The sequence below is a fragment of the Pelodiscus sinensis genome, chromosome 27 (genome assembly GCF_049634645.1).
Source record: "Pelodiscus sinensis isolate JC-2024 chromosome 27, ASM4963464v1, whole genome shotgun sequence".
Classification (NCBI taxonomy): Eukaryota; Metazoa; Chordata; order Testudines; family Trionychidae; genus Pelodiscus; species Pelodiscus sinensis.
In genome coordinates, this window is record NC_134737.1 from 3,018,254 (window position 1) to 3,041,564 (window position 23,311).

General features: G+C 42.4%; 1 protein-coding gene across 6 annotated transcripts in view; it reads right to left on the reverse strand.

Moving 5' to 3' along the window:
- RAP1A (RAP1A, member of RAS oncogene family) overlaps positions 1-23,311 on the reverse strand; it is a 77,483-nt gene that overhangs the window by 24,311 nt on the left and 29,861 nt on the right. For 3 of the 6 annotated variants that reach the window (XM_075910318.1, XM_075910319.1, XM_075910320.1), the window contains 2 exons: positions 15,457-15,517; positions 3,616-3,699 (listed from right to left, as the gene is read on the reverse strand). In XM_075910318.1, the coding sequence (XP_075766433.1) occupies positions 3,616-3,672 (57 nt within the window). In that variant the 5' untranslated portion in view covers positions 3,673-3,699; positions 15,457-15,517. The remainder of the gene's footprint in view (positions 1-3,615; positions 3,700-15,456; positions 15,518-23,311) is intronic. The other 3 variants (XM_075910322.1, XM_075910323.1, XM_075910321.1) reach the window with 2 other exon arrangements.

Below are 23,311 nucleotides of genomic sequence, written 5' to 3' on the forward strand. Positions count from 1 at the left end.
AGCGACTGCGGGGCTACATGGTAGTGGCAGGGCTGGGAGTCGCAAGCCTTTTGCTGTGTTTTTAATTCAAAGCCTCTGGCCCCAGACCACTCAGGGGGCAGGATAGTCCCCAGTCCCGACCCTTCCACCTCAAGCCCTGCCCCTTCCGGGGTAGAGCTGACCCATGACCTCGGATTAAAATTCATTAAGTGGCCCCCCTGCAAAAAATTATTGCCCACCCTTGTGAATGAAGCGTCGAGGAGGGGCGGGGAACCTTTTGTGGCCCTGACCCACAGGAGCCGCACACAAGTGAGCAGTTAAAACAACCCACAACCAAAGTCCTCCCTGACGAGACCCCCATCTGAGAAGGAGAAAGGCACTCCCCACATTCCCCTCCTGCACCACAGCCTTAGGGGGCCCACGCGTGTGGATTGTGAGCTCCAGCCCCGTGGGAGGGCAGGGGGCTGGAGTGCCAGCACAGGCTCCCCAATGTTGGGCGAGCCCCCCTGGGGCCCAGATCCAGGCAAGCCAGGAGCTGCATCTGGCCCCCGGGCTTGAGGTTCCCCACCTCTGCTTCAGGGGATCAGCACTTCAGAAAATAAAGTCCCTTGTTTTCACCTGGTCTAAGACTGCCCATTACATACAAACATCACTGTATGTACATTAAACTACACTGTGGCTCGCCTGTGACTCTACCTAGTGTTTATTCTTCACCTTCCAAGCACTTCACAGCATTTGCTGGTCTCCACAACACTCCTGCGGAGTAGGTAAATAGCACTCTTACTTTATAGGTAAGGTAATGGAGGCAGACAGGAAGAGACAATTCAGGAGTTCCTAGCTCCCAGCTACACTTTGCCCCTTTACTTACATTACTCTCCTTTAGCACAGATCTTACACCTTTGCTCAGTTGGTGTTTTTTCAATTAGATATACGACCGTTTGCAGCCAAATGCTGGTAACTTTACTGCCTTGCAGATTGGCCAAAGGACGTGCTTCCCATTAGAAAGGAGCAGAACAAATCACTTGTAAAAGAAAGCTTTAAAACAACAGTGCATTAGTTATTACTAAGGACTTTCTGTTGTCCAACCATTCGCACCAGAAGGCAGGGCGATAAGAAATGCTACACAATCAGCACGATCTTGGGCAATAAGAGTCAAACAAGGGAGGAGGCTTTGCGATGAAACACCATCACATTGTATTCTAAACACCCACTCAAATGCAACACTGAATACCAATACCAGCCTCCTTATAAGTCATCTTAGTTTAAGTCACTGGGCAGGAGGAGGGAAGAGAAATTTTAGAATTATTATTGACACCAAAATTCCATAGTTAGATTCTCTTCCGCTATTTTAAAACCCATCTCAGAACATCTCTTCTGATGGCTGCATGCAAATAATTTTGTATTTGATCACCTCTCAACGCCATCAGCTCTTGACTGGTTTACTGTTAAATTTTTGATCCCCATTAGAGGTGTGTTGGATCAATTATTTCCGTGAGCAATGAAATGTAAAGTTACATAGTGCCAGCAACGGCACTGGGCTTACCAAATGGGTATTTACCACTGGGCGTGCACAATGACATTCAATACACTGGAAATTATCATTCATTCATTCATTCATTCATTCATTCCAGTTTTATCACTTGCACAAACTTGCTGACTTTAACAGAGCTGCCCTCTTCCCCCCATAATTTACAGTGCTACAGATGAGATGAGAATCAGGCCATCATACATATTGCTTATAACAAACAAAAACAAGTTTTCTGCCCACAGAAAAGATCTTGAGAATTAATGAGTCTGAAATTAAAAAAAAAAAAAAAAAAAATCTAACTCCTACCTAAAGGCTACATATTTGGAAAAATAAAATATTATTTTCAATAAAAAAAAAAAAGCTGTGGGTCTGAACTGATTAGACTTCACATCACAAGGGAGGAAACTTCCTCTAAGTTTGATATTTGTCTGACATTTTGGTGATGTCTACAGTAGGTTAGACAGAATCTCATCGCAGGACTCCAAAATAAAAAATATTGTATTCCTAATGGGAAAAAACAAAAACCAGACAAGCCTAGGGGACTATAGTGGGAGGAGAAGCGTCTCATCTTTAATTGCTGAAGTTACCACACAAGAGAAGGGTTCTACACAAACACATTTTTAAAGAATAAAGATTTATGTCTGAATGGTACCATAGATTATTATGGGGAATCAATTAAGTAGCTCATCAAACCATTTGCATTGTTTAATAACTTGCTATGCTTTACACCCTCATGTATCTTCTCCCTCACATGCTCTTTGGATTCTGCAGGTAACTCACCAGGTACATCACCTTTTCACCTCCTTGTGTAAGTGAAAGGATGCAAGAGAAAACAGCCTTATTATCCTTAACATTGTATTTTTACCTGCATTAAAAATAATTGGACAGTAATGTTCCCTCTAATCTTTTCCATCCATTGGTGGATTTTTTCAAACCACGTGCAGAATAATTTGTGTGTGCATCAAGGCATGTGTGAATGTGCACCACCAGTAGAAACAGAAAACTTCACAGCTCTGCTAGCTGGGCAGCATTTAAATTGCTCTTGAGTGATCGCACAAGTGCACAGCTTACAGGGAACACTGTTGGATAGCTAATTCCATCCCGAAGTGATAGGTGGCAAGGTGAACTGGCTTGTTTTAAAAAGTTCCCAGCAGTCCCTCCCTGCCCGCTCTCTACAACAGTGAGCAGGTTGACTTAGGTATATGACAGACAGCTGACTGCTAGAACAAATTACTTGAATCTCTATTACAAGGCACTGGCTCTGCTGTCACCACTGCAACACAAACCAGTGAGAAACAACTAGAGATGTAAACTCCAGTTTAACTGGATAACTGATTAAAAGGAGCCTGGGCAGGGTGTGTGTGGGGTAGTGGAGTGGCCCTCCCATCTGCAGAGGTGCCTGCGGGGTGCCCAGGCCCACCCCAGACAGAAGCTGCTCCACACGACTGGAGCAGCCCCCTTCATGGCAGGCCCCCTGTGGGGCTGGAGCAGCCCCCTGCCCGCGGCAGGAGGGAAGCTGCTGCAGTCCCCACCGGTTAACTGGAACCAAGCAGCAGCACCATTAAGGGTGAAGCTCACTGGTTAACCTTTCACATCCCTAGAAGCAGCCCTCTGTCTTCAGGAGTGAACAGGGTTATCAGTCCACTGCTATCTTTCTACAGTACCAGTGGACTATTCCCTGCCACACTGATGTTGCTTTAGTTCCCTTTGCAGTGGAAAACACACATCCTTCATGGCAAGCCAGCTCCCTGCACCTTAGGCATCAGCAATTCACTAGCATTTAGCCAATAATTTGTGCTTCATTTTGTTCTAGATTAGACACTTGCCATTTACAAAATGTATATTTATATGCTAGGTTATGTGCATGGAATAAGTCTTTCCACTGATAATAATCTCAGTGCTGCTTCTTAAAATATTTGAAAATGTTAATATATTTCCAACCAGCTGAGCAACCCAGTAGCAGTTATCCAATCATCTGTTGTGCATGTAGAAAGTATCAAAAATGTCACAATAGAGTAAAATAATATTATTTGAAAACAGACATAGGTGGGATTTTTCAGACTGCCCTTTACTGTGTAATTTGAGTCGGACATTGAACGCTCACTCACCAAAGCAGACTTTCCCACGCCTCCTGAACCCAGGACCACTAGCTTGTACTCACGCATGATGTGGTCTGTTCAAATACAGGCAATCTGAAAAACAGGGGGAAAGCATGGAATTAGGAGCCATGTTTGCAAGCAGCGCCTCGAAAACAGTGTGTTTTCCCAAAGAACTGCTGTCAAAGCAATTTTACTTGCAGGGTAGACTGTTCTGTATAGCTAAGTACAAAAATCTCTTCAGCAGCAGCAAAAAGATTTTTATTTTAAATCTGGGTACTCAAGCAAATGTGTACTTCAATGGTACAATGATAATTTACTGTACTCGGTGGATCAACCTTCAAATTCAAAACCATAATTGAAAACCCCATCATGTTCTTTTCACCAGGATGCTAGTAGATGTACAAAGTCTTTCTATTGTTTCTTTCAACAGAGTAATATTACTATAAGTGTTGGGATTTACCTTTATTTGTGTAACAGACTTTCAGTTATTCACCTATTTCAGGGAACCTGAGGAGTCTGACTCTGGAATTTCTTCCTTCCCTTAGGACATTGCTTTCTTTGCTCAGGACACCAAAAGTTAAGGCCTGTTAACCTTCTGGGAATATTACAAAGTTAACCTTTTTTTGGGTGTTTTGGAACAGTCAAATGTGGAGTTATTACAGTGGCATGTTTTGTTGCCCTGATAAAAGGGCATCTTGACATCTATCTGTCCATTAAAGAGAAACAATCTCTCTCTAAAATCTAGCTGCACACCTTTTCTTCCTTCTTCCAATATAATTGCCTAAAACAAGCAATTAAACAAGAACATGGAACCAGCAAAATACAAGCACAAGAGTTTACTTCCCCCACCCATCCCCAACAGAGATGATTTAGGAGGTCAATTATTTTCTTTCTGGAAAAGGTCAGGCTTAACTTATTGCTGCCAAGTCAGAAACCTCTCTGCTCTTCCAAGCAACGCCTGTGCCTTTTTATGGAAATCTCTCAACTCCCTGAACTCTATGCAGCACAAGAAAATTTCTCCTTCTCATCAAGATGCCCTGACAAATAAGGAGAATGACAAAGCTGGTGATAAACATTTTACACTATGTTTACATTATAAGCCAAGCTTGGCTGCCTCATTTACAGTGCCCAAGCAAACAATGACCTCACCAGCTAATTATCTGCTCATTCTTCCCCTAGTAAGATAGCTCTTTCTTCCCAAGTAAGGATTCAGAAATATGAATGCTATGAAACTGGTCCAGTTTCGTTTCACAAAGGGTTTCGAACTGTCTTTGCCACATGGTTTATGGGTCTTTCTAGGTATAATCTTATGATTTGATTTAAAAATAAAAATTTATTCCCTGTAATATGATAGTCAATTAAACCAATTTGCATGTACAGAGGGCATGTACTGTATTTCCCAGCTCTGCCACGCAGTCACTCTGTGGCCAGAAGCAAGTCATTTGTAATCTCTCTGTGCCTCAGTTTATACAGCCATAAAATTAGGATGAAATTTGTAAAACACAAACTCTTGAAAAGAAAGCTACTCTCTGAATGCCAAATACTCTTAATGAGAAATTGACTGTAAATTCCAAAGGTACCCTGCATCTAAGGTACTTGGAACTTATGTTCTTGAACAAGAAAAAAAATCCTAAGTACATCTCCATTTGTTTTAAGGTCAAAACTGACATAGGGCCCCAAAGCAGGAGACCACCTTGGATCAATTAGGAAATCTTACATGATCTAAAAATCAAAAGGTGTTGTATAAAAAAAGTAGAAACTAGGGATGTTAAATTTTGATTAATCAGGTACAGTAATTCTTCATTTAAAACTATAGATGTGTTTCAGAAAATGATCATGTTAAGTGAAAACGTGTTATGTGGGGTCAATTTTCCTATTGAAAATAATGGGAAAGGTAGGAGTTGCGTTTCAAGCGGTGGTGTCTGTTGGGACCAGGACATAAGGTTGGGGGAGAAAGGGGACTGGATTACAGCAGGGAGGGGAGGTGTTTGGCTCTGGGGAAGAGAAGAGGAGGAGAAGGGAGGGGGATTGGGTTGGGAGTATGCCCCTGTGACGGGTCTGCCGGGACCAGCACAGTGTCCGGCGAGGGAGGGTTGCCGGGGAACAGCGTGGCGAGCGGCGAACCCGCCACCACTTTGCAGGGAGGCGGGGGAAGCCCTGCGCAGCCGCCGGCAACAGGCTGGCTGGGGAAATCATGTTATTCCAGGGACAGTCATGTAATTAAAAAAACGTTCCCTAAAAAAAAAAGTGCTATCGCGAAAACGTGTTAAGCGGGCACATGTTAAATGAGGAATTACCTTAATCGAGTAGGCATCAGAATTTCCATTGACTACTCAATCAGTCGATAAAGAGGGGTGGGGGCGCTCATTGTCTCACCACACTCTCCCTTTGAAATGTACAAGAGCCATCCATGGTTCCTTCTGCCTCTCTCCCTTTGAAATGCTCCCAGCCCCCTGTGGAGACAGCGGTGGTGGGGGGGTCGTGCTCCCCCCGATGCTGTCTCTCTCTGATTGAGGCAAAGTCGGGGGAAAGAGACCTTGAGCAAGGTGGGAGGGGACGCGACTAGTCAAGTTCCTACTTGACTACCCAATGAACATTTGCTTATCAGGTATCCGATTAGTCATTTACATCCCTAGTGGAAACTTGGTCAAATTATAAAAGATGAATATAAGCAAACACCACTGGTATGCAGGGGCAAGATTAGAAAGGCAAAGGCACAAAGCAAGGTAAATCTAGCTAGAGACATGGGGTAACAAGATGACATTCTACAAATATATTAGAAGCTAGAAGACGACCAAGGACAGGGTAGGTCCATTGCTCCGTGAAGAGGGAGAAACAGTACATGCCTTCTTTACATGATTTGATTTAAAAATAAAGATTTATTCCCCATTTCTAACTAACTTTGCCACATGGTTTATGGGTCTTTCTAGGTATAATCTTATGATTTGATTTGGAGAAACTGGAGAAATGGTCTGAGGTAAATTGAATGAAATTTAATAAGGAAGTACTCCACTTATGCAGGAACGATCAATTTCACTCCTACAGAATGGGAAGCGACTGTCTAGGAAGAAGTACTACAGAAAAGGATCTAGGTGTCATAGTGGACCACAACCTAAATATGAGTCAACCATGTGACACTGTTGCAAAAAAAGCAAACGTGATTCTGGGATGCATTAACAGGACTGTTGTGAGCAAGACACAAGAAGTCATTCTTTTGGTCTACTCTGTGCTGATTAGGCCTCAATTGGAGTAGTGTGTCCAGTTCTGGGCATATTTCAAGAAAGATGTGCAGAAATTGGAGAAGGTCTGGAGAAGAGCAACAAAAACAATTAAAGAAAACATGAGCTATGAGGGAAGGCTGAAAGAATTGGGCTTGTTTGGTTCAGAAGAGAGAAGACTGAGAGCGGACATGATAGCGGTTTTCAAGTATCTAAAACGGTGTTATGAGTAAGGAGAAAAATTGTTCTCCTTGGCCTCTGAGGATAGAACAAGAAGCAATGGGCTTAAATTGCAGCAAGGGAGGTTTAGGTTGGACATCAGGAAAAACTTTCCAACTGTCAGGGTGGTTAAGCACTGGAATAAGCTGCCTAGGGAGGTTGTGGAATCTCCATCACTGGAGATATTGAAGAGCAGGTTAGACAGACACCTGTCAGGGATGATCTAGATAATCAGTCCTGCTCAGTCAGAGGCTCAGAGCTCTCTGCATGGAGCTGACTGACTAGGTGGGGTGACGCTGCACTGCCATGCAGCTTAGAGGAAATACTGATCCCTTCCTGTGCCAGTATTCTATGATTCTAGGATAAGACACAGACAAATCTATAGGCATCTAGAATTACCAGGACAAATAATACACAAGCAACAGGTCTGAGATGTTTCTATTAGAGGAGCAAATAATCCCTCACAATAAAAACACTACCAGCAGAATTGATGGACACATGCAAGATTTTGTAAATGTACGTGAAAAATTGTACATGTGCTTTTGAACATATCAAGCTTGCTCAAACTCTGCATGTGCAAGAGAGCAGCTTCACGCACAATGGTGTAAGCAGATTATATAGCAGCTGCATTTTTTGAAAACTTAGACCCCTCTATTTACTGGCTCTGAACTGCAGGGATGGCCTTTAGGATAAGCATTTGTTTTCAAATGTTACATTTATAAATTTTTGCCCTGCAATAACCGGGTGGTAGGATTCTGACAGAGAAGTCAATCAGACCCTTATGTATGGCCCAGAGATCTAGCTTCCTCCTCCTGTGCAATATGCTCGCATACCTTGTAAAATTTACAAGGGTTCTATCTTTCTCCCAAATTTAGGCCTTGCCTGCACTGCCATTTACTTCACTGTAACTTTCTCACTCAGGGGTGTGAAAAAATATACCCCCCCCAAAGCGCAGTAAGTTACAGCGCTGTGAAGTGCCAGTGTAAACGCCCTCCTAGCACTGTTAGCTATTCCCTTCACGTAGGTGGTTTACTTAAAGCGCTGGAGAGCTCTCTCCCAGCACCCATGCCCTGACCACACTAATGTTGCCTTGGCAGTGCTGGTGGGTGTGGATGTGTTGACGGAGATGTTTACTCAACCAGGGCTTTAATGCTCAGTGTTTTAACAGCTGAAACAGTACTGTAGCCAGCTCTTCACTGAGGGGAATATTCCTACAAAGCTATATTCATTTAACAAAAGGTATCCTCAGAAATTAATACAGCGCTTCCACAAATTCACTTACACTTGTAGAAAGAAATAAAAGCAATTTGAGCAGTGCGGTACTAAAAGGGGTTCTGTTTCTACTTTCATTTATTCTTTAATTTGCAACATTTGGTTATCTGCAATGGGGCTCCCAGCCAATGTTAGCCAGAAAATTCTACCACACAATGTCAGTGGAGAAACTGATGCTCCATGATTTACTGCAAATATCATCTCTAAAGTTCTGTCTTCTGAGACCAAAAGACCAGAAAGGAATGTGCCACTAACATTTTTAGGTCAGCGTGATTTATATAAAAGGCTACATTTATGGCCAGTAATGTATCAATGCCCTTTATAGCTAAAATAGTACTAAAATCTCGGCCACTACATTTAAGGAGCCAACGCTGTAACAACCGACAAAAATTCTTTGCAGAAGAAAGATTATTTGAAAAATTAGCATTATGAATGAGACCTAGACACCCTGATCGGTACTCACTGTGGGATCTGCATGACTCTCAAAACAACACTGAATTTCTCTTCACCCCGGGTTTGTGAAACAGAGACCCATTAGCCCCATTTTACAGATGTGGATGTTTAAGCTAAGAGAGATTATGTGACTTGTCCAAGGTAACACACAGGTCTACTGCAGAGCTGGTTACTACTGTACCCAGTTTGTCCAAGGTCCAGACCAATGTCTTAACCGCAGGCCTTCCATCCATGTTTATGAGCGGATGGATGCACAATATAACACAGAAATCAATGAGACAAGACCTGATAAGTCAATCTTTTCTACTCCTCTGGTCACTTCCTTTTAATTAAACAAAGGCACATAATTCACGAATGCTGGACACAAATCAGAATCTCTAGCAGTCACACAAGTTCCAGCATGTGCTTCGTGGGGCTGATGTGCAGCTGTAGCTACACGGAGGAAAATATTTTGCAAATCACTCTGCTCATAGGACCCTACAGAAAAAGCCCTCAAGCGTCTGCAGGGTTATCCCAACAGCTCTTCTTGAACCAAGAATTGCAATGGATCCTCTTGAAGAAGAGACTCTCTCGGTCACTGTGGGTCAGTGGTGCACAGGACAAGCAGTCGGTATTCCAGGGTTCTCCTCCCAGCTCCACTACTGAGTCACTGTGACACCCCAGCCAAGTCACTCCCCTTCTACATGCCTAAGTCTGCTCTGTACAGTGAGGCTAATGACGCCTCTTTTGGAAAACACTGGAGATGTGTGAAGGAAAGCATCATGTGCTATTTGTTAGTAATAGTAGAAGCCTCTCTCTATGTTGTGCAGCTTGACACTCTATCTCTGAATTCACACGGGACCCTGCTAAACCAAGGCCAAACCAAATCCACCTCTCAAGGCTGCAGGTGGGACTCCACCTCCAGCTCTGGATTGGAACGCAGTCCCAATGCAAGTTGCTCATATCAAACAGAATGGTCATCTACTCATCTTTCTAAGTATCCTTAGGTCCTCTTTGATGTGGCATCAGAACACCTGAATTTTTCTCTTAAAAAAACCCTCCATGTTTAAAGCAGGATTATTACACTGTGCCTCTGATCTTGAATTGAGTAATCCTCCTAAGTCTGTATATAATTGCATAACCATATCTAAACAGGAAATACTAGCATGCTGGAAACAGGGTCAGAGGAATCGGTAACATGGAGGGTGGGCAGGGAAAGGAAAGCAAATAGGGTTGCCAGATGGTTTCAACAAAAATACTGGACACACTTGACATTGTATCACAATCTACATTACATCTTATTTAGAAAATACATTGACATTGATATTTTCTCAATTATATTTTCTCAACTTATTTCCCGGACAGAAAGCTCAAATACTGAACTGTTTGGTTCAAAACCGGACACCTGGCAACCCTAAAAGCAAAGTGAACCGGAACAAAGTCTGGTCTCGACTACTAGATCCTACAAAAACAAGTCTTTTTTTTGGTGGTGGTGGGGAAGAGTTAGGGAGGAAGGCAGGTTGAGTTCTATGGCATAAAAATTACAGGAACATCTTACTAAAGGAAAACATTACTAAGGAACATCTTATCTGGTTATTAATAAACCAGACCACAGCACCAATGCACAGAACACAACAAGTAGAGAGAAAAATGGCTGACAGCAAATTTCCGTAGGGAAAGGAGTACACCCTCACTAGGCTGGCCACTTAAGTCTGTGCAAACGAGAGACTGAAAAAATACCTGACATTGTCCTCTCTACCTTGTTACACAACAAGTCATTCGGGAGGTCCTCTTACATCCAAGTTCAGTGCTTTATCCAGTGGACCACGGGACCTCTGGCTGTGACTTGAACTTGACACAGACAGAGGCATTTCATTTTAAATCAGTCTGTCATTTTTTAGGGTAAAGATGCATCCACGTTTTCATTGCAAATTCAGCTACATGATTTTGCACCTACCACCATTTCGATCGTGTCTCATTTTCCAAAGCTACAAAATGCAAACAATACTAAAGCCAGGTCTACTCTACAGATCTATATTGGTATAAAACTGATACCCCAGAGCAAGGCACTAATGCTAACCTAACCCCCGTGCAGTCAGTGTTATGTCAACCAAAGAGCTTTTCCCAGCTAACAGAACTACTGCCTCTCAGGGAGGTGCTGTACTGCATGTGAAGACAAGCCCTTTTTCATATGTGGGGGCTGGGATATAAGAGTCCCGTAACTCAGAACTTGCCTATGTTCAGTATTCCTGTCCTCCCTGCCACCCAGACCTAAGTCAGAGAGGTTAAGATCAAAACTGCCTTTGAGTGCCCATCCTTATCCAACTGGAGGATATTTCTCCAGTAAGTGATGAGCAGCTACCACTTCCTCCAACTTCCACTTTGATTTTAGTTTCATGGTTTTTACAATCTGTACAAGATTCTCCCACTATGTCAAGTTTCAATGTCTAAAACCAGATGAACAATATTTATACTCTGCAGCTAACTGGCAATGTGTTTTTGGTTCAAGTTTTGACAACTGTTTATTTATGTAACTTCTTCCACTTGAAAACTTCCCTAAGTAGCAATATTTGCTTCCTTTTTCAAAACCATCATTTTGGAATGAAAGAAGAAGGGGGAATTTCTTTTAATTAACTGTGGGTAATATTGAGAGCTGGATCTATTGTTAGGATTTAAAAGGGAATGGTTTTTAAGGGAAGTATAAAAGCCACTTGTTTTATACAGTCTACCCTTTCCATAACACCAGATTCTGCTTCCTCCCATTCAAAAGCACAGTAATCAAGTTAAGGCTTAGATTTAGTCATGAACTCTCTCACTTTTTTACTTATGGTCAAAAACATATGTAGGGAAGTATCAGATGGGGTATTGCAATAATTACTTCTCACTTTTCTACAGTATTTGTCAATTATTTCTTTTGGATGCAACGGGAAACCAAGACTGGCCACCTGTGATTAGTCTAAGTACTTATAGGGTCCATTACCATAATATCTGAATGCCTTAATTATTCATGGCATGTTTGCAAGATATTCGTATCTGTTTAAACAGCAGTAACAGAGAGCCAGGGGCTTTGCATAGAGGCAATTCTATGCAATATCCGGACCAATTTTTCATTTGGATAATTATATTATGCCTATCTAAATTCTCCTTGGGCTTCAATTAAACACAGTATTATTCACTTCCATCCACAATTTGTGTGGTGGTAGGTGCTATGCGCTGTTAAGCAGTGACTATACTTCAGTGGTGTACACGTTTATTTCTTTGGCTGAAAAGTACTTGTTCCAGCTAGGAACGGGGGATCACCTGTGCTGAGCAGTTTAAGAAAACTTGTATTGCTGCTGTCTATGATGTGGGTAATAGAAGTTTTCAGTTCCCAGGGTTTTCCATCATGCACCCATTACAAGCCAAGGAAGCCACTAGGTATTCACAAGAAGCACTCTTAACTGACAAGACATATGTAGTGCACAGTGTTTTGACCAGCACATCTGGTATTGTATATGGGCTTGTCTTCACTATGTGGAAGATTGACACTGCAGTGATCGATCTTCCGGAGTTTGATTTAGCAGGTCTAGTAAAGACCTGCTAAATTGAACTCAAAAGGCATCCCCCCAATCAGTGCAGATACTCCTGCTCCTCACAAGGAGAAAAGGAAGCCAACTGGAGCATTTGCTCCCATAGACCTCCCGCTGTGGAGACCATGTGAAAACTTGAATTACAGTACGTTGACTCCAGCTACATAATTAACGTAGCTGGAGTTGTGTATCTTAATTCGACCATCCCCTGTCTTGTAGATCTGGCTTTAGTCAAATGGACCAAGATACAAATAACTGAATTAGAACCACCCTGCACACATGCACAAAAAGCTACCTATTTAAAACAGATACCCAATGGGGCAAAGGGCTGATTTCTGATTTATTAGTCAGCTCTTGAAAACCCAAAATTACAGAATCTCGCCAAAGAGCTGTTATGAATCCACTAGGTCTGGACTTTATCTGTAGCAATGGAAAAACCTCATGGTCACACCACTGACAATATGGCATCTCAAGATTAATTTCACCCCAAGCATGTTGCAGGGTTTGTGTGTATTCATGCCTAATGTCTTGACCCAATAATCAAAATAATTACTGGGAAATTGATGATGTAGGCTAGTCCCCATATGGTGCGGCATAAATAATGCCTTTGCAGACATACGAGAAGGGGTCCTCCCTGCCCTCTGGTGGTCACAGTCTAAAGACAAATGGACAAATTAGGAGAAGGGGAACAACAGTGTTATTTTAACATGAGTTAATTAATGCACTAGAGAGAGCCTGGCACTAGCATTAACCTCGGGTGTGACAAGGTCCACACCACAAATAACTCATCAAGAAACAAAAAAAACCCACAGTAGCCAGTCTCAGAGCCTGAGGGACTGACTCGCGAGGCTCATGCTGTGGAGCTTTAAGTAGCAGTGAAGATATTCCCCCTCACTCTGTAATCTAGGCTCGGAGACCCATCCTGTCACTGGGTGTCACAGTCTGGCCTCCAGGTCAAGCCGGAAAATCTGCATGGTGGTTCCTGGTCCCATAGCAGAAGCCTGAGTCAGAGGACTTGCTACTGTGGGAGGTTTTTCTGCTCTGGGGCCCGATCCTAAGAGACACACAAAGCTCCAGTTTAGCAGTGCACTGGAGCGGATGCTTTAATCCCAATACTTTAGCAGGGGCTTAAGAGCTTTGCCAGATGAGGGCCTACATAAGCCAAGTCTTAGGTGTCCTGCATAAGGCGCTCGGAAAGTCAGGCACATGGCCATGCTGGGAGAAGATACAAGGTACGTCTCCACATGCCTTAAATACCCACAGCTGGCCTGCATTAGCTGGCTGGAGCTTGCAAGGCTGTAAAGCAGCTGGGCAGATGTCTGGGCTAAAACTCTAGCCAAAACCCAAATGCCTACGCAACAAATTTTTAGCTCCGCAGCGTGAACACAAGTCAGTGTCCCAGCCAACCAAAGCCCCACCGTGGATCTTTTATCACAGCACACCCATTTCCAAAGAGTGCCGCCGGACCAAAATGCAGACTAAGGGTTGAGGAAACGTGATTCTATTGAAGAAAAAGGACAGGACTCCTTCTGACCTCAAGGGGACCAGGATCAGGCCTGTACATGTTGCCAGCTGTTCACTCAGCATTAAAGCAGAATGAAAACAGTTTGTCATATTTCTTGGGACCCCAAATGATACCATTTTCCAGCAAGACAGCAGATGCCAGAAGTAGCTCAGAATGCGTTTTAATGACACAATCTCTTCCCACAACTCACACGCGGTGAAAGATAGGGCTCTATCAGAAGACGATTTTATTTATTGCTCCAGTGGCATTCCAGGGTTAAGAATTATGTCATTTATCAAGATACGGATTTCATATACGTGTTGCAAGTATAGAAACAGACATGCATTTTTTAACTGAAAGTGTTGGTCAAAGGGAGGAACATACTGTTAAAAGTTCAATCCTATACCGGGTGGGTGACCAGGAGCAGAGGGAGCACAAAGCACTCAAATAGCTCTTGATATCCTCAGAACACTCTAAGTGCTAATTAATCCTTGTCTCAGCCCAGCAAAATGAAGTAATACTCATTAAACACTGCACAAAAACTGAGGCACAAAGAAGTAACTTGCGCACGGCCACAGAGGAAGAACCAAGACTGTAAATTGAGCAATATAGACTGGGAGCCAGGAAATCCAATCCATTACAGCATGTTCCTTCAGACAGGAAATACTGCATGAAAGGGCTCACACGCACTTGCACACACATCTGTGCTACACGCAGCCAGCCACTATGCTTGTGCACAGATACCACGGCAGATGTGACACAAGACTTGAGTAAACACACGAAGTGAAGCACTGTATAAGCATAACCAAAAAAATAAATCAATAAAACTGTCCATCAACCTCTATTTTCAAAAGGATTTAGGCTACTGCCATTGAGGGGATTTAAATAATTTTGACTAGATGATAAATACGAGCATTGTCTTTAGGAAGCCCACCTGGAAATCCCAGGCAATCCACTCTCCTTTTTTACTCCCCCCAAAGCCCTAGCCATTCACCAGGAAATTCCTAGCCTGTTCCTGGAGGAAAAAATAAGCAAAAACACCACTGAACAGATGTCAAGTGTAAGAATTTCACACTAACCTGAAATGTGACACAAGCTCTTTCAAACAGAACTGCTGGAGCAGAGTTTTATAGGGTTGAAGACGGTTTGCATTTAGTTGGCTCCCCCTTCCTCCAGCAACTGCTGGCAGAGCCACAAATAATTAGGGATGTGTGTGTTGCTGGGCGTGTGGAGGCCAGGGTCGAAGTGTGGTTTGATGGTTTTGCCTATCCTGATGAAATGTGCAGAGTGACTGAAGACACAGCTCCCCGCCTCCCCCCATTTAAGCAAGACAGTGACAAAGGACTTTATAAAAGCAGAGTAAGTGTCACGTTGCTGATTGCATCAAAGAATACAGAGCTGCCTTCACAAGTACATGACTCGCATTGCTGTGAATGGAGAAAAAACGAAGTAAAATACACCAACTTTTTGTAACTGCAGGAAACAGGGTTTTTTTTGTTTGTTTGTTTTTTTATAAGCACACTTGTGTTATACAATTAGTAATGCGTAAACCTTCTCCTCTTGCTTCTCCAACCCCCACATTTTCATAACTGGCAATTTCATTTGAATATATGCTGAGAACATGAAAAACTCGTACCTTGGCATACAAGATCTCTCATCAGTGTTAACAGCTTTACTGGAGGTTTTGTCCAAGCTCCCTATAAGAGGATTTGAAAGGTTAAAAAATGCAATTTAAAATATTTCAAAACACTTCTTAAAAAGTACACTGTACCATACAGTTTATAGAGTAGTCATGGTTTCCATTTGGCTTTCAAGCCATTAATTATTTTGTTCCTTTAAATGAACTTAGAACAACTTTAGGCTACTGGACTCAAACTATCCCAAACACACAAACTTCAAGGTACATCACCTCTGGAATGATGCAAGTTTGACTGTTTTAGCACGTTTACCAAAAAAAAAAAAAAAAAAAAAAAGATTCAGAGATTTCAAGGTCAAAAGGGAAAACTGTGATTATCTAAGCCAGAGGTGGGCAAATACTGGTCCACACTGCAGTGCCCATGGCAAGGAACAGCAATCCGCGGCCAACAGGCACTAAATCACCCGCACCTGTGGAGATGCAGGTACATATAGTGGCTGCAGCCCGTCAGGGGCTAATTGGCGGACCACCGCCGTTTTATTGCCCACCCTGATCTAAGCTGACTTCTTATGTATCACAGGCCACAGAACTTCCCCTAAATAATTCCTAGAGCAGATCTTTTAGAAAAAAAATCCAACCTTGATTTAAAACCAGCCAGTCTCCACCACGACACTTAGTAAATTGTTCTACGGTTGATTACCCTAATTACTTTGGACATCAGACATCTTACTTAGTCTAAATTAGGCCATGTCGTACCTTTCTCTGTGAGACTGAACAGCCCTTTACCAAATGTTTGTTCCCCAGGTAGGTATTTGTGTATTAATCAAGTGGCTGCTTAACTTTCTCTTTTCCAAGCTAAACAGACGTAGCTCCATGAGTCTAATTATGAGTCATGGTTTTCTAATCCTTTAATTATCCTTGTGGCTCTTTGCTGAGTCCCTTCCAATTTATTAACATCCTTCTTCTATGGTGAGCATGAGACATGGCCGCAGTATTTCAGAAGCAGGCATCCCACTGCCAAATTTACAGGTTAAATAATGATGGGTTTATCTTCAACCTCCCACAAGCACCTCCAAGTCCTTAATTTTTTCTCTCCTCTTTCCCCTCCCAAGGATAGACAATGCTAGCCTTGCCACGCTCCATACAGCAGATCTGGGAACAAAGATCCAAGGAAGAGCTTTGAACCTATACCCTTCTCTTGGCCCTTTCTAAACCAATCCATTACTGCTAAGGATGTCCACCAAAGGCCAAGGTCAATTTGAAAACCAGAAAGTGAATATAATGGACCAATTCCCTGCATCTACGATCTTAGAATCATAGAATAATAGGACTGGAAGGGACCTCGAGAGGTCATCGAGTCCAGCCCCCCGCCCTCAAGGCAGGATCAAGCTCCGTCTACACCATCCCTGACAGATGTCTATCTAACCTGTTCTTAAATATCTCCAGAGATATCTTCTCAAATCGGCCACAGAAAACACTTTTGAAATTGGAGACAATGTAGATTGGATCTAGGGACAGCCAGTGAGCCTAGGCGAGCTAGGCAGCTGCCTAGGGCGCAGTTAGCCCCTGCGCCCTGTGACGACATCATGACCATTGACGGCTGTTCAGGTGGGGCGCCGATTGTGCCGCCCCGCCTAGGGTGCCAGCTGCTGCAGCAAGCCTCGGGCCGCTCCTGATTGGATCAACAAGATTTAGAAAAGAGAAATAATGGAAAATACTGTCATGATATGACTTGCAAGCGCAGCCATAAAACCCTTTATACAATTATTGCAATACATAGAATTAAGGAGCTGGATCATTATCATGATCATTAAGCTCCTCTCTAAAGAAAAAACTAAAGTACAATGCTCCTAGACATGGGTTTCCAGAAGCTCAGAGAGCAACACACTTCCCCAAATGGCAATGAAACATACTTTTATAGCAAGCCTAAATTATCCGATGCCGTTCTCACCAGCCTACTTCCTCCCACTCTTTAGTCTTGCATCACATTATACAAAATGCTGAATAAGCAGACAGATGAAGTGGGGGTTTTACCCACGCAAGCATATGCCCTCGTAAATCTGTTAGTCTTTTAGGTGTCACAGGACTCCTCTTTGTTTTTGCAGATTCAGACTAACACAGCTTCCCCTCTGAGCCTGTACAGAAAGTATTATGTTGTACTAAAACAGTGCTGCAACATAAGGAAGGCTTTTACAGGGTATTTCTATTAATCGCTTTATACTTCGTTCCAATATTTACTTTCTAAAAAACTTCAAAGTTTTTTAACTTAAAAACTAACCCCACAGTGTCAGGCAAAGGCCACGAAACATTCAGCTGCTCCATAACAAGATATGAGTCAGGCTTTCTAGCAAAAACCAATGAAAAACACTGGCCAACCAACAAAGACATTTAACAATGAATTGAAGGAGTGGCAATAATATACCACACTCTCCAACAGCTGTTTTACGGATACAGCCGGGCTCTCCAATCCCAGTGGAGCTGGGCTAGGCCTTCAGAAGATTTCTAACCCACAGAACTGGGGCGGGCAAAACTGGATCTTAGCTTTAGAAGCGAGCAGGGCACATTGAGAACTACATGATGCTCATGTGTCAAAGCAAGTATTGTTAACTTCCAAGAATGACTTGTTTTTCTCCTTTCCTAATAAGCACGCACAATTCACATGACGCTGCCAGTGTTTGACACACTCGGGATATTGTGTTTTCTTATTGCTTCTGCTCATGGAATCTGAATATCCAAGAATATCTTATCTTTTTTTACCCCAAAGTATCTTCCTGTAACCAAGCGTAAGCAAAGGACTCCTCTAAAACCAAACCACAACTAAAGCCCCCAGTATACGTTGAAATTTCATGCTATTCTGAGACTTAACTCAATGTCTGTACACTGCGAGTTGGCAACACACTGTTTAACTCCATTATTGGCTGAACCCACAGCGACTCTGTATGCAACAATCTTGTGGATGTGAAATTAACACAGGTGAATTTCAGAATACCACAAATCGCCTATAGCTTTATATTTACTGTAGCTTGCAACATGACCCCCTCACAAACAAGACTTACAAGCCAAAGGGCACACTTAAGGAAAAACAGATTGGTGGGTATGCGGGGACAGTAGCTCTCAATTTTTCTTATTATAGTGCTTCCCTCTATCAATTCAGAGGTTACCTACATCCAACTAGCCTTGTTCAGTGTTCCTCAACCTTTTTTTTTTATATAAAGTACCCCTTTAAAAAAAATTATAAGTACCCGCAGTACCTACAGTTTTCAGTCACACAATTTTTTTTCTACCATTACAACACATTTGTTTAAACAACTTAATCGTAGCCAGGCAGGCGATGAAATTTTTGGGTGTAAAAAGTACAAAAATAATAAAATGCTGTAAAACTTAAAACAAAAATTCAGTTTTCTCCACATTTCAGTTGTGTTGACGTACCCCCCCAGACTTCTCTCGAGTCCCCGTAAGGGGACTCGTACCACTGGTTGAGAAACACTGGACTAGTTCAAACAAGGCAACTCTCCTGTAGCACATGGTTACTGAAACAGTATTCAATCAATATCAGGACAACACTGGGGTAAAACATTCACTTGATGTAATACCTAGGTGGTTGCTGTTTCATTATATTCCCAGTATCTTAGATCTGTGCTGTTCATTTCCTCTCTGAAGCTAGGACTTTAGACTTAATGCTGAATTTCTCCCTTCCCTCCACCCCCCATTGCTTGCATCCAATGTTCAGATTGTTGGCTTTCTTTAAAGGTTTGTGGCATTTAATTTTGGGAGTCTGTAAACTGACTTGTACTTGCCTCTTCACCAAGAAACACTGAAACAACCCAAACAGCTGGGTAGGGAGCAGAAAGACTTCCTCAGATGAGAAGGGTGGAGAAAAACGGAGGGACCCTCACCATTTATAACAGGAAAAAAAGGTGGGATGTACCTGTCAATTGTAGTGCTGGTGCTAAGGAGGCTAATTGAGTGGGCAGGAAGTGTCTCATACTTCACTTTGGTTTTTTGCGTTTTTTGGATCTCAACAGCTCTTGGAAATAAATTCTTAGGGCAAACTGATCCAGGCTGATTTGCAGAATCCTCAATTATTCTCTACTTAGCAGAAAGCTGCCTGAAGACTGAAAAATGCTTTGCCATTGGCATAGCTGCAGTCCTATATACCATCTACATACAAGTGATTCCATGAACCACAGGCTTAGCCCCACAATGTAAACTCGGATCTATTGATAAAAATTTGGCCCAGGCCTTCAGCTGGTGCAAGACAGAATTATTCAGAACTGTTCAGCGCCAAGGAGTTCTGTGGCTCATCACCAGCTGAGAATCTGGCCAGTTTTAAGAAAAAAAGTGACAAATCATTTTTGTTTTACACTTTCCCTGTCATCAGTAATTGCAGCATTAGGATAATGGACCAGAAAGTGAAACTGAACATTTCCTGGAGCCAATGGCAAAGAGTAAACAAGCAGCATAAACGGTGCAAAATGAAGTAGGCATGTCGCGTTTTAATGAAGTGCTGTTACTAGCCATTTAAAATGTTAATCGCATAGCACTTCTTTATAAGCAGCCCTTTTAGAAACAGAAGTGTATTGAACATACAAGCTTTCACATCCTTCCCCATACTCGGCAACCCCTCCCCATGCAGGGACAGCACTACAGCCATCAGGTCCCTAGGGTGCCGGACCAGGGAGGTCTGGCCTGTATACCTGAAAGTACCACTCTACGAATCAACGGTGTCTAGCACTGCTTAAGCACTCTCATGCTAATTGGTTTGTTTGTTACGTAGATGTGAGATCCAGTTCTAGAAACCATTCCTAGAACAACTGGGATGCCATTTTAACATATAACACTAACTTCCCTCCTACCGGACAACATGCCAGACAACTGTACACTGACCCATTTAGAATTGTAGTGTTGATGGGGCATTATACCCAGGCCAGAAGAGAAAGGAAGAAATACTTCTCCATATCTCGAGCCATGGTGGCCATCAGCATATTCAAACACTGGCCGATGCTAGCAAATACACTTACTAAACTTCACCTGCAATTAAATGACAGTATGAAAAGACACACAATTATTATTATTATTAATGGTGATGCCTATTTCCTATGTAGCGCTTTTCATCAGTAGATCGAAAAGTGCTGCACAATCTGTCCACGTCCTGCTCTTCACAACACTGCTCCGAAGTAGAGAAGCATTATTAATCCTGTTTTGTAGATCGGGAATTTGGGCACAGATAAGCTAAATGACTTGTCTTCGGTCACACCGGAGGGTCTACGCTGGAGTAGGGAAATAAACCTGTCTCTCCTATGGGCTAGGCCAGTGGTGTATCCACTGGATGATTCTTACTCCCAATTTGGAGCCTCTCTCTGAAAAAAAAAATTCAAGGTAGTCAACTATAAGGCATACAAGTCATTTGTATTTAATACAGTAACACACTGAAGTCTGCCCCTGAACTTCACCTGACAGAACTGTATCGTTTCTCACAGCCAGCCAACCACCCAGCGAACTGAGGAGCCCTATCACTGACGATCAGCTTAATTATGATCTACCAGCCTAGTGCTTTTGAGAGAATAAGAGAATCCTCCGGCAATTCTCACCTTGTTTTGGATAACACGTACCAGCTACAAGCCTAAAACCAGACTCTGTTTTCTCTCTCGTTACCAAGCATCTTGTAAAATGCCCTTGGTATGCACATCAAAAAGGCAGCGGCAGCTCAGAAACGCATTCCAAGCCTGTCTTCATTATGTCATGTTAACCAGAGAAGAAGCTCCATGACCACAAACTCCCTCAGGGCAGCTTTTCATGTGCTAGTCCTACTGCCTGTTTCTTTACACATTTCAGTGATTAATACAAGATAGTTAACATATGTGTAATATTTGGTTTTATACAGAAATCCCAAAGCAATAGTTCTCTTTTAATGGTCTCTGATACCGACTTATTTTCAACCACCAGAAAAAGATTGAAAACACGGCTTGAAACATTTTTTGCAAGTTCTGTGGCCGATAGTGACATTCTTTCTTCCCACAAATCATTGTAAAATCAATGTTTAAATAGTCTGCCCGTTGGTTCTCTTGCACTGAGCTTTACTAGCCAAAGATGTATGGTACATTGTTGCGTTTGTCTAGAGTTCTTTGCACCAACCTTTCACTGACAGGTTTATTCTCAAATGCAGATGCACTTCCAAAGCCCTGTTCTTTTCCTTTCCCTTCTGCAGTGCCTCTCACTCTTCAATACCATCAATGTATTCCTAATGGAGGCATTCTCCTCTCTTCTGTCTCTTGATTCTAAGTATTCACTTTAAGCGTTACTTTTTACACGATAAGGCAGGAGTTCTCAAACTCTGTGATACTGCGACCCCCCTCTAAGTTGCTCGCGACCCCTCGGGGGGGTCGGAACCCCCAGTTTGAGAAACACGGTGATAAGATATTTCCTTCAAGTCCCAATGGTTAGCTGAATGGTTCACCTCTTACTGAAAAAATCATTACATAAGAACAGCCACACTGGGTAAGACCAAAGGTCCATTTAGCCCAGTATCCTGTCTTCTGACAGTGGCCAGCACCAGGTGCCCCAGAGGGAGTGAACAGTACAGGTAATCATCACATTATCCCTCTCCTGTCATCCATTTCAGGCTCCTGAAAAACAGAGGCTGGGGACATCATTCCTACCCATTCTGGCTAATAATTATTGATGGACCTAACCTCCATGAATGTATTTATTTCCTTTTTGAACCTTGTTAAAAGTCTTGGCCTTCTCAACATCCTCTGGCAAGGAGTTCCACAGGCTGACTTGTGCACTGCATTAAGAAAAACTTCTTTTTGTTGTAAACTTGCTACCTATCAATTTTATTTGGTAACCCCTAGTTTTTGTGTTATGGGAACAAGTAAATAACTTTTCCTTAGTCACTTTCTCTACACCAGTCATGATTTTATAGACCTCTATCATATCCCCCCCTTGTCTTCTCTTTTCAAAGCTGAAAGTCCCAGTCTTTTCAATCTCTCTTCATATGGGACATGTTCCAAACCTCTAATCATTTTTTGCCCTTTTCTGAACCTTTTCCAATGCCAATATATCTTTTTTGAGATGAGGCGACCACATCTGTAAGCACTATTCAAGATGTGGTTATACCATGGATTTTTATAGAGGTAATAAGAGATATTCTCGGTCTTATTCTCTATCCCTTTAGTGATTCCTAACATTGTTTGCTTTTTTGACTTCCGCTGCACACTGAGTGGATATTTTCAGAGAACTATGCACAATAATTCCAAGATCGCTCTAGTCAGTGGTTATAGTTAAATGAGTCCCCATCATTTTGCATGTATAGCTGGGATTATTTTTTCCAATGTACATTACTTTAAATTTATCAACATTAAAATTCATTTGCCAATTTGTTGCCCAATCACCTAGTTGTGTGAGATCCTTTTGAAGCTCTTCACAGTTTGCTTTTTTCTTAATTATCTTGTGCAGTTGAGTATCATCTGCAAATTTTGCCACCTCACCGTTTACCGCATTGTCCGGATCATTTATAAATAGGTTATATAAGATTGGTCCTAGTGCGAACTCTTGGGGACACCACTGGTTACCTCTCTCCATTCTGAAAACTGACCATTTATTCCTACCCTTTGTTCCCTGTCTTTTAACAAGTTTTCAATCCACCTCCCAAACTGTTTTTGAAAATATTCCTCAACGTACCCATGTCTTTCCCATTTACTACTGAATTTGTTTTCACAAATATCAAATTTGCACTTTGGGAAAATGTTAACCATTCAATTTAACAGTTGGGGTGCTTTTCATAATTTCTGGCCTGCAGTTTAGAGGGCTCAGTTTGTATAATTTATGTCTACCAACAAGAACTAGTTGGTGT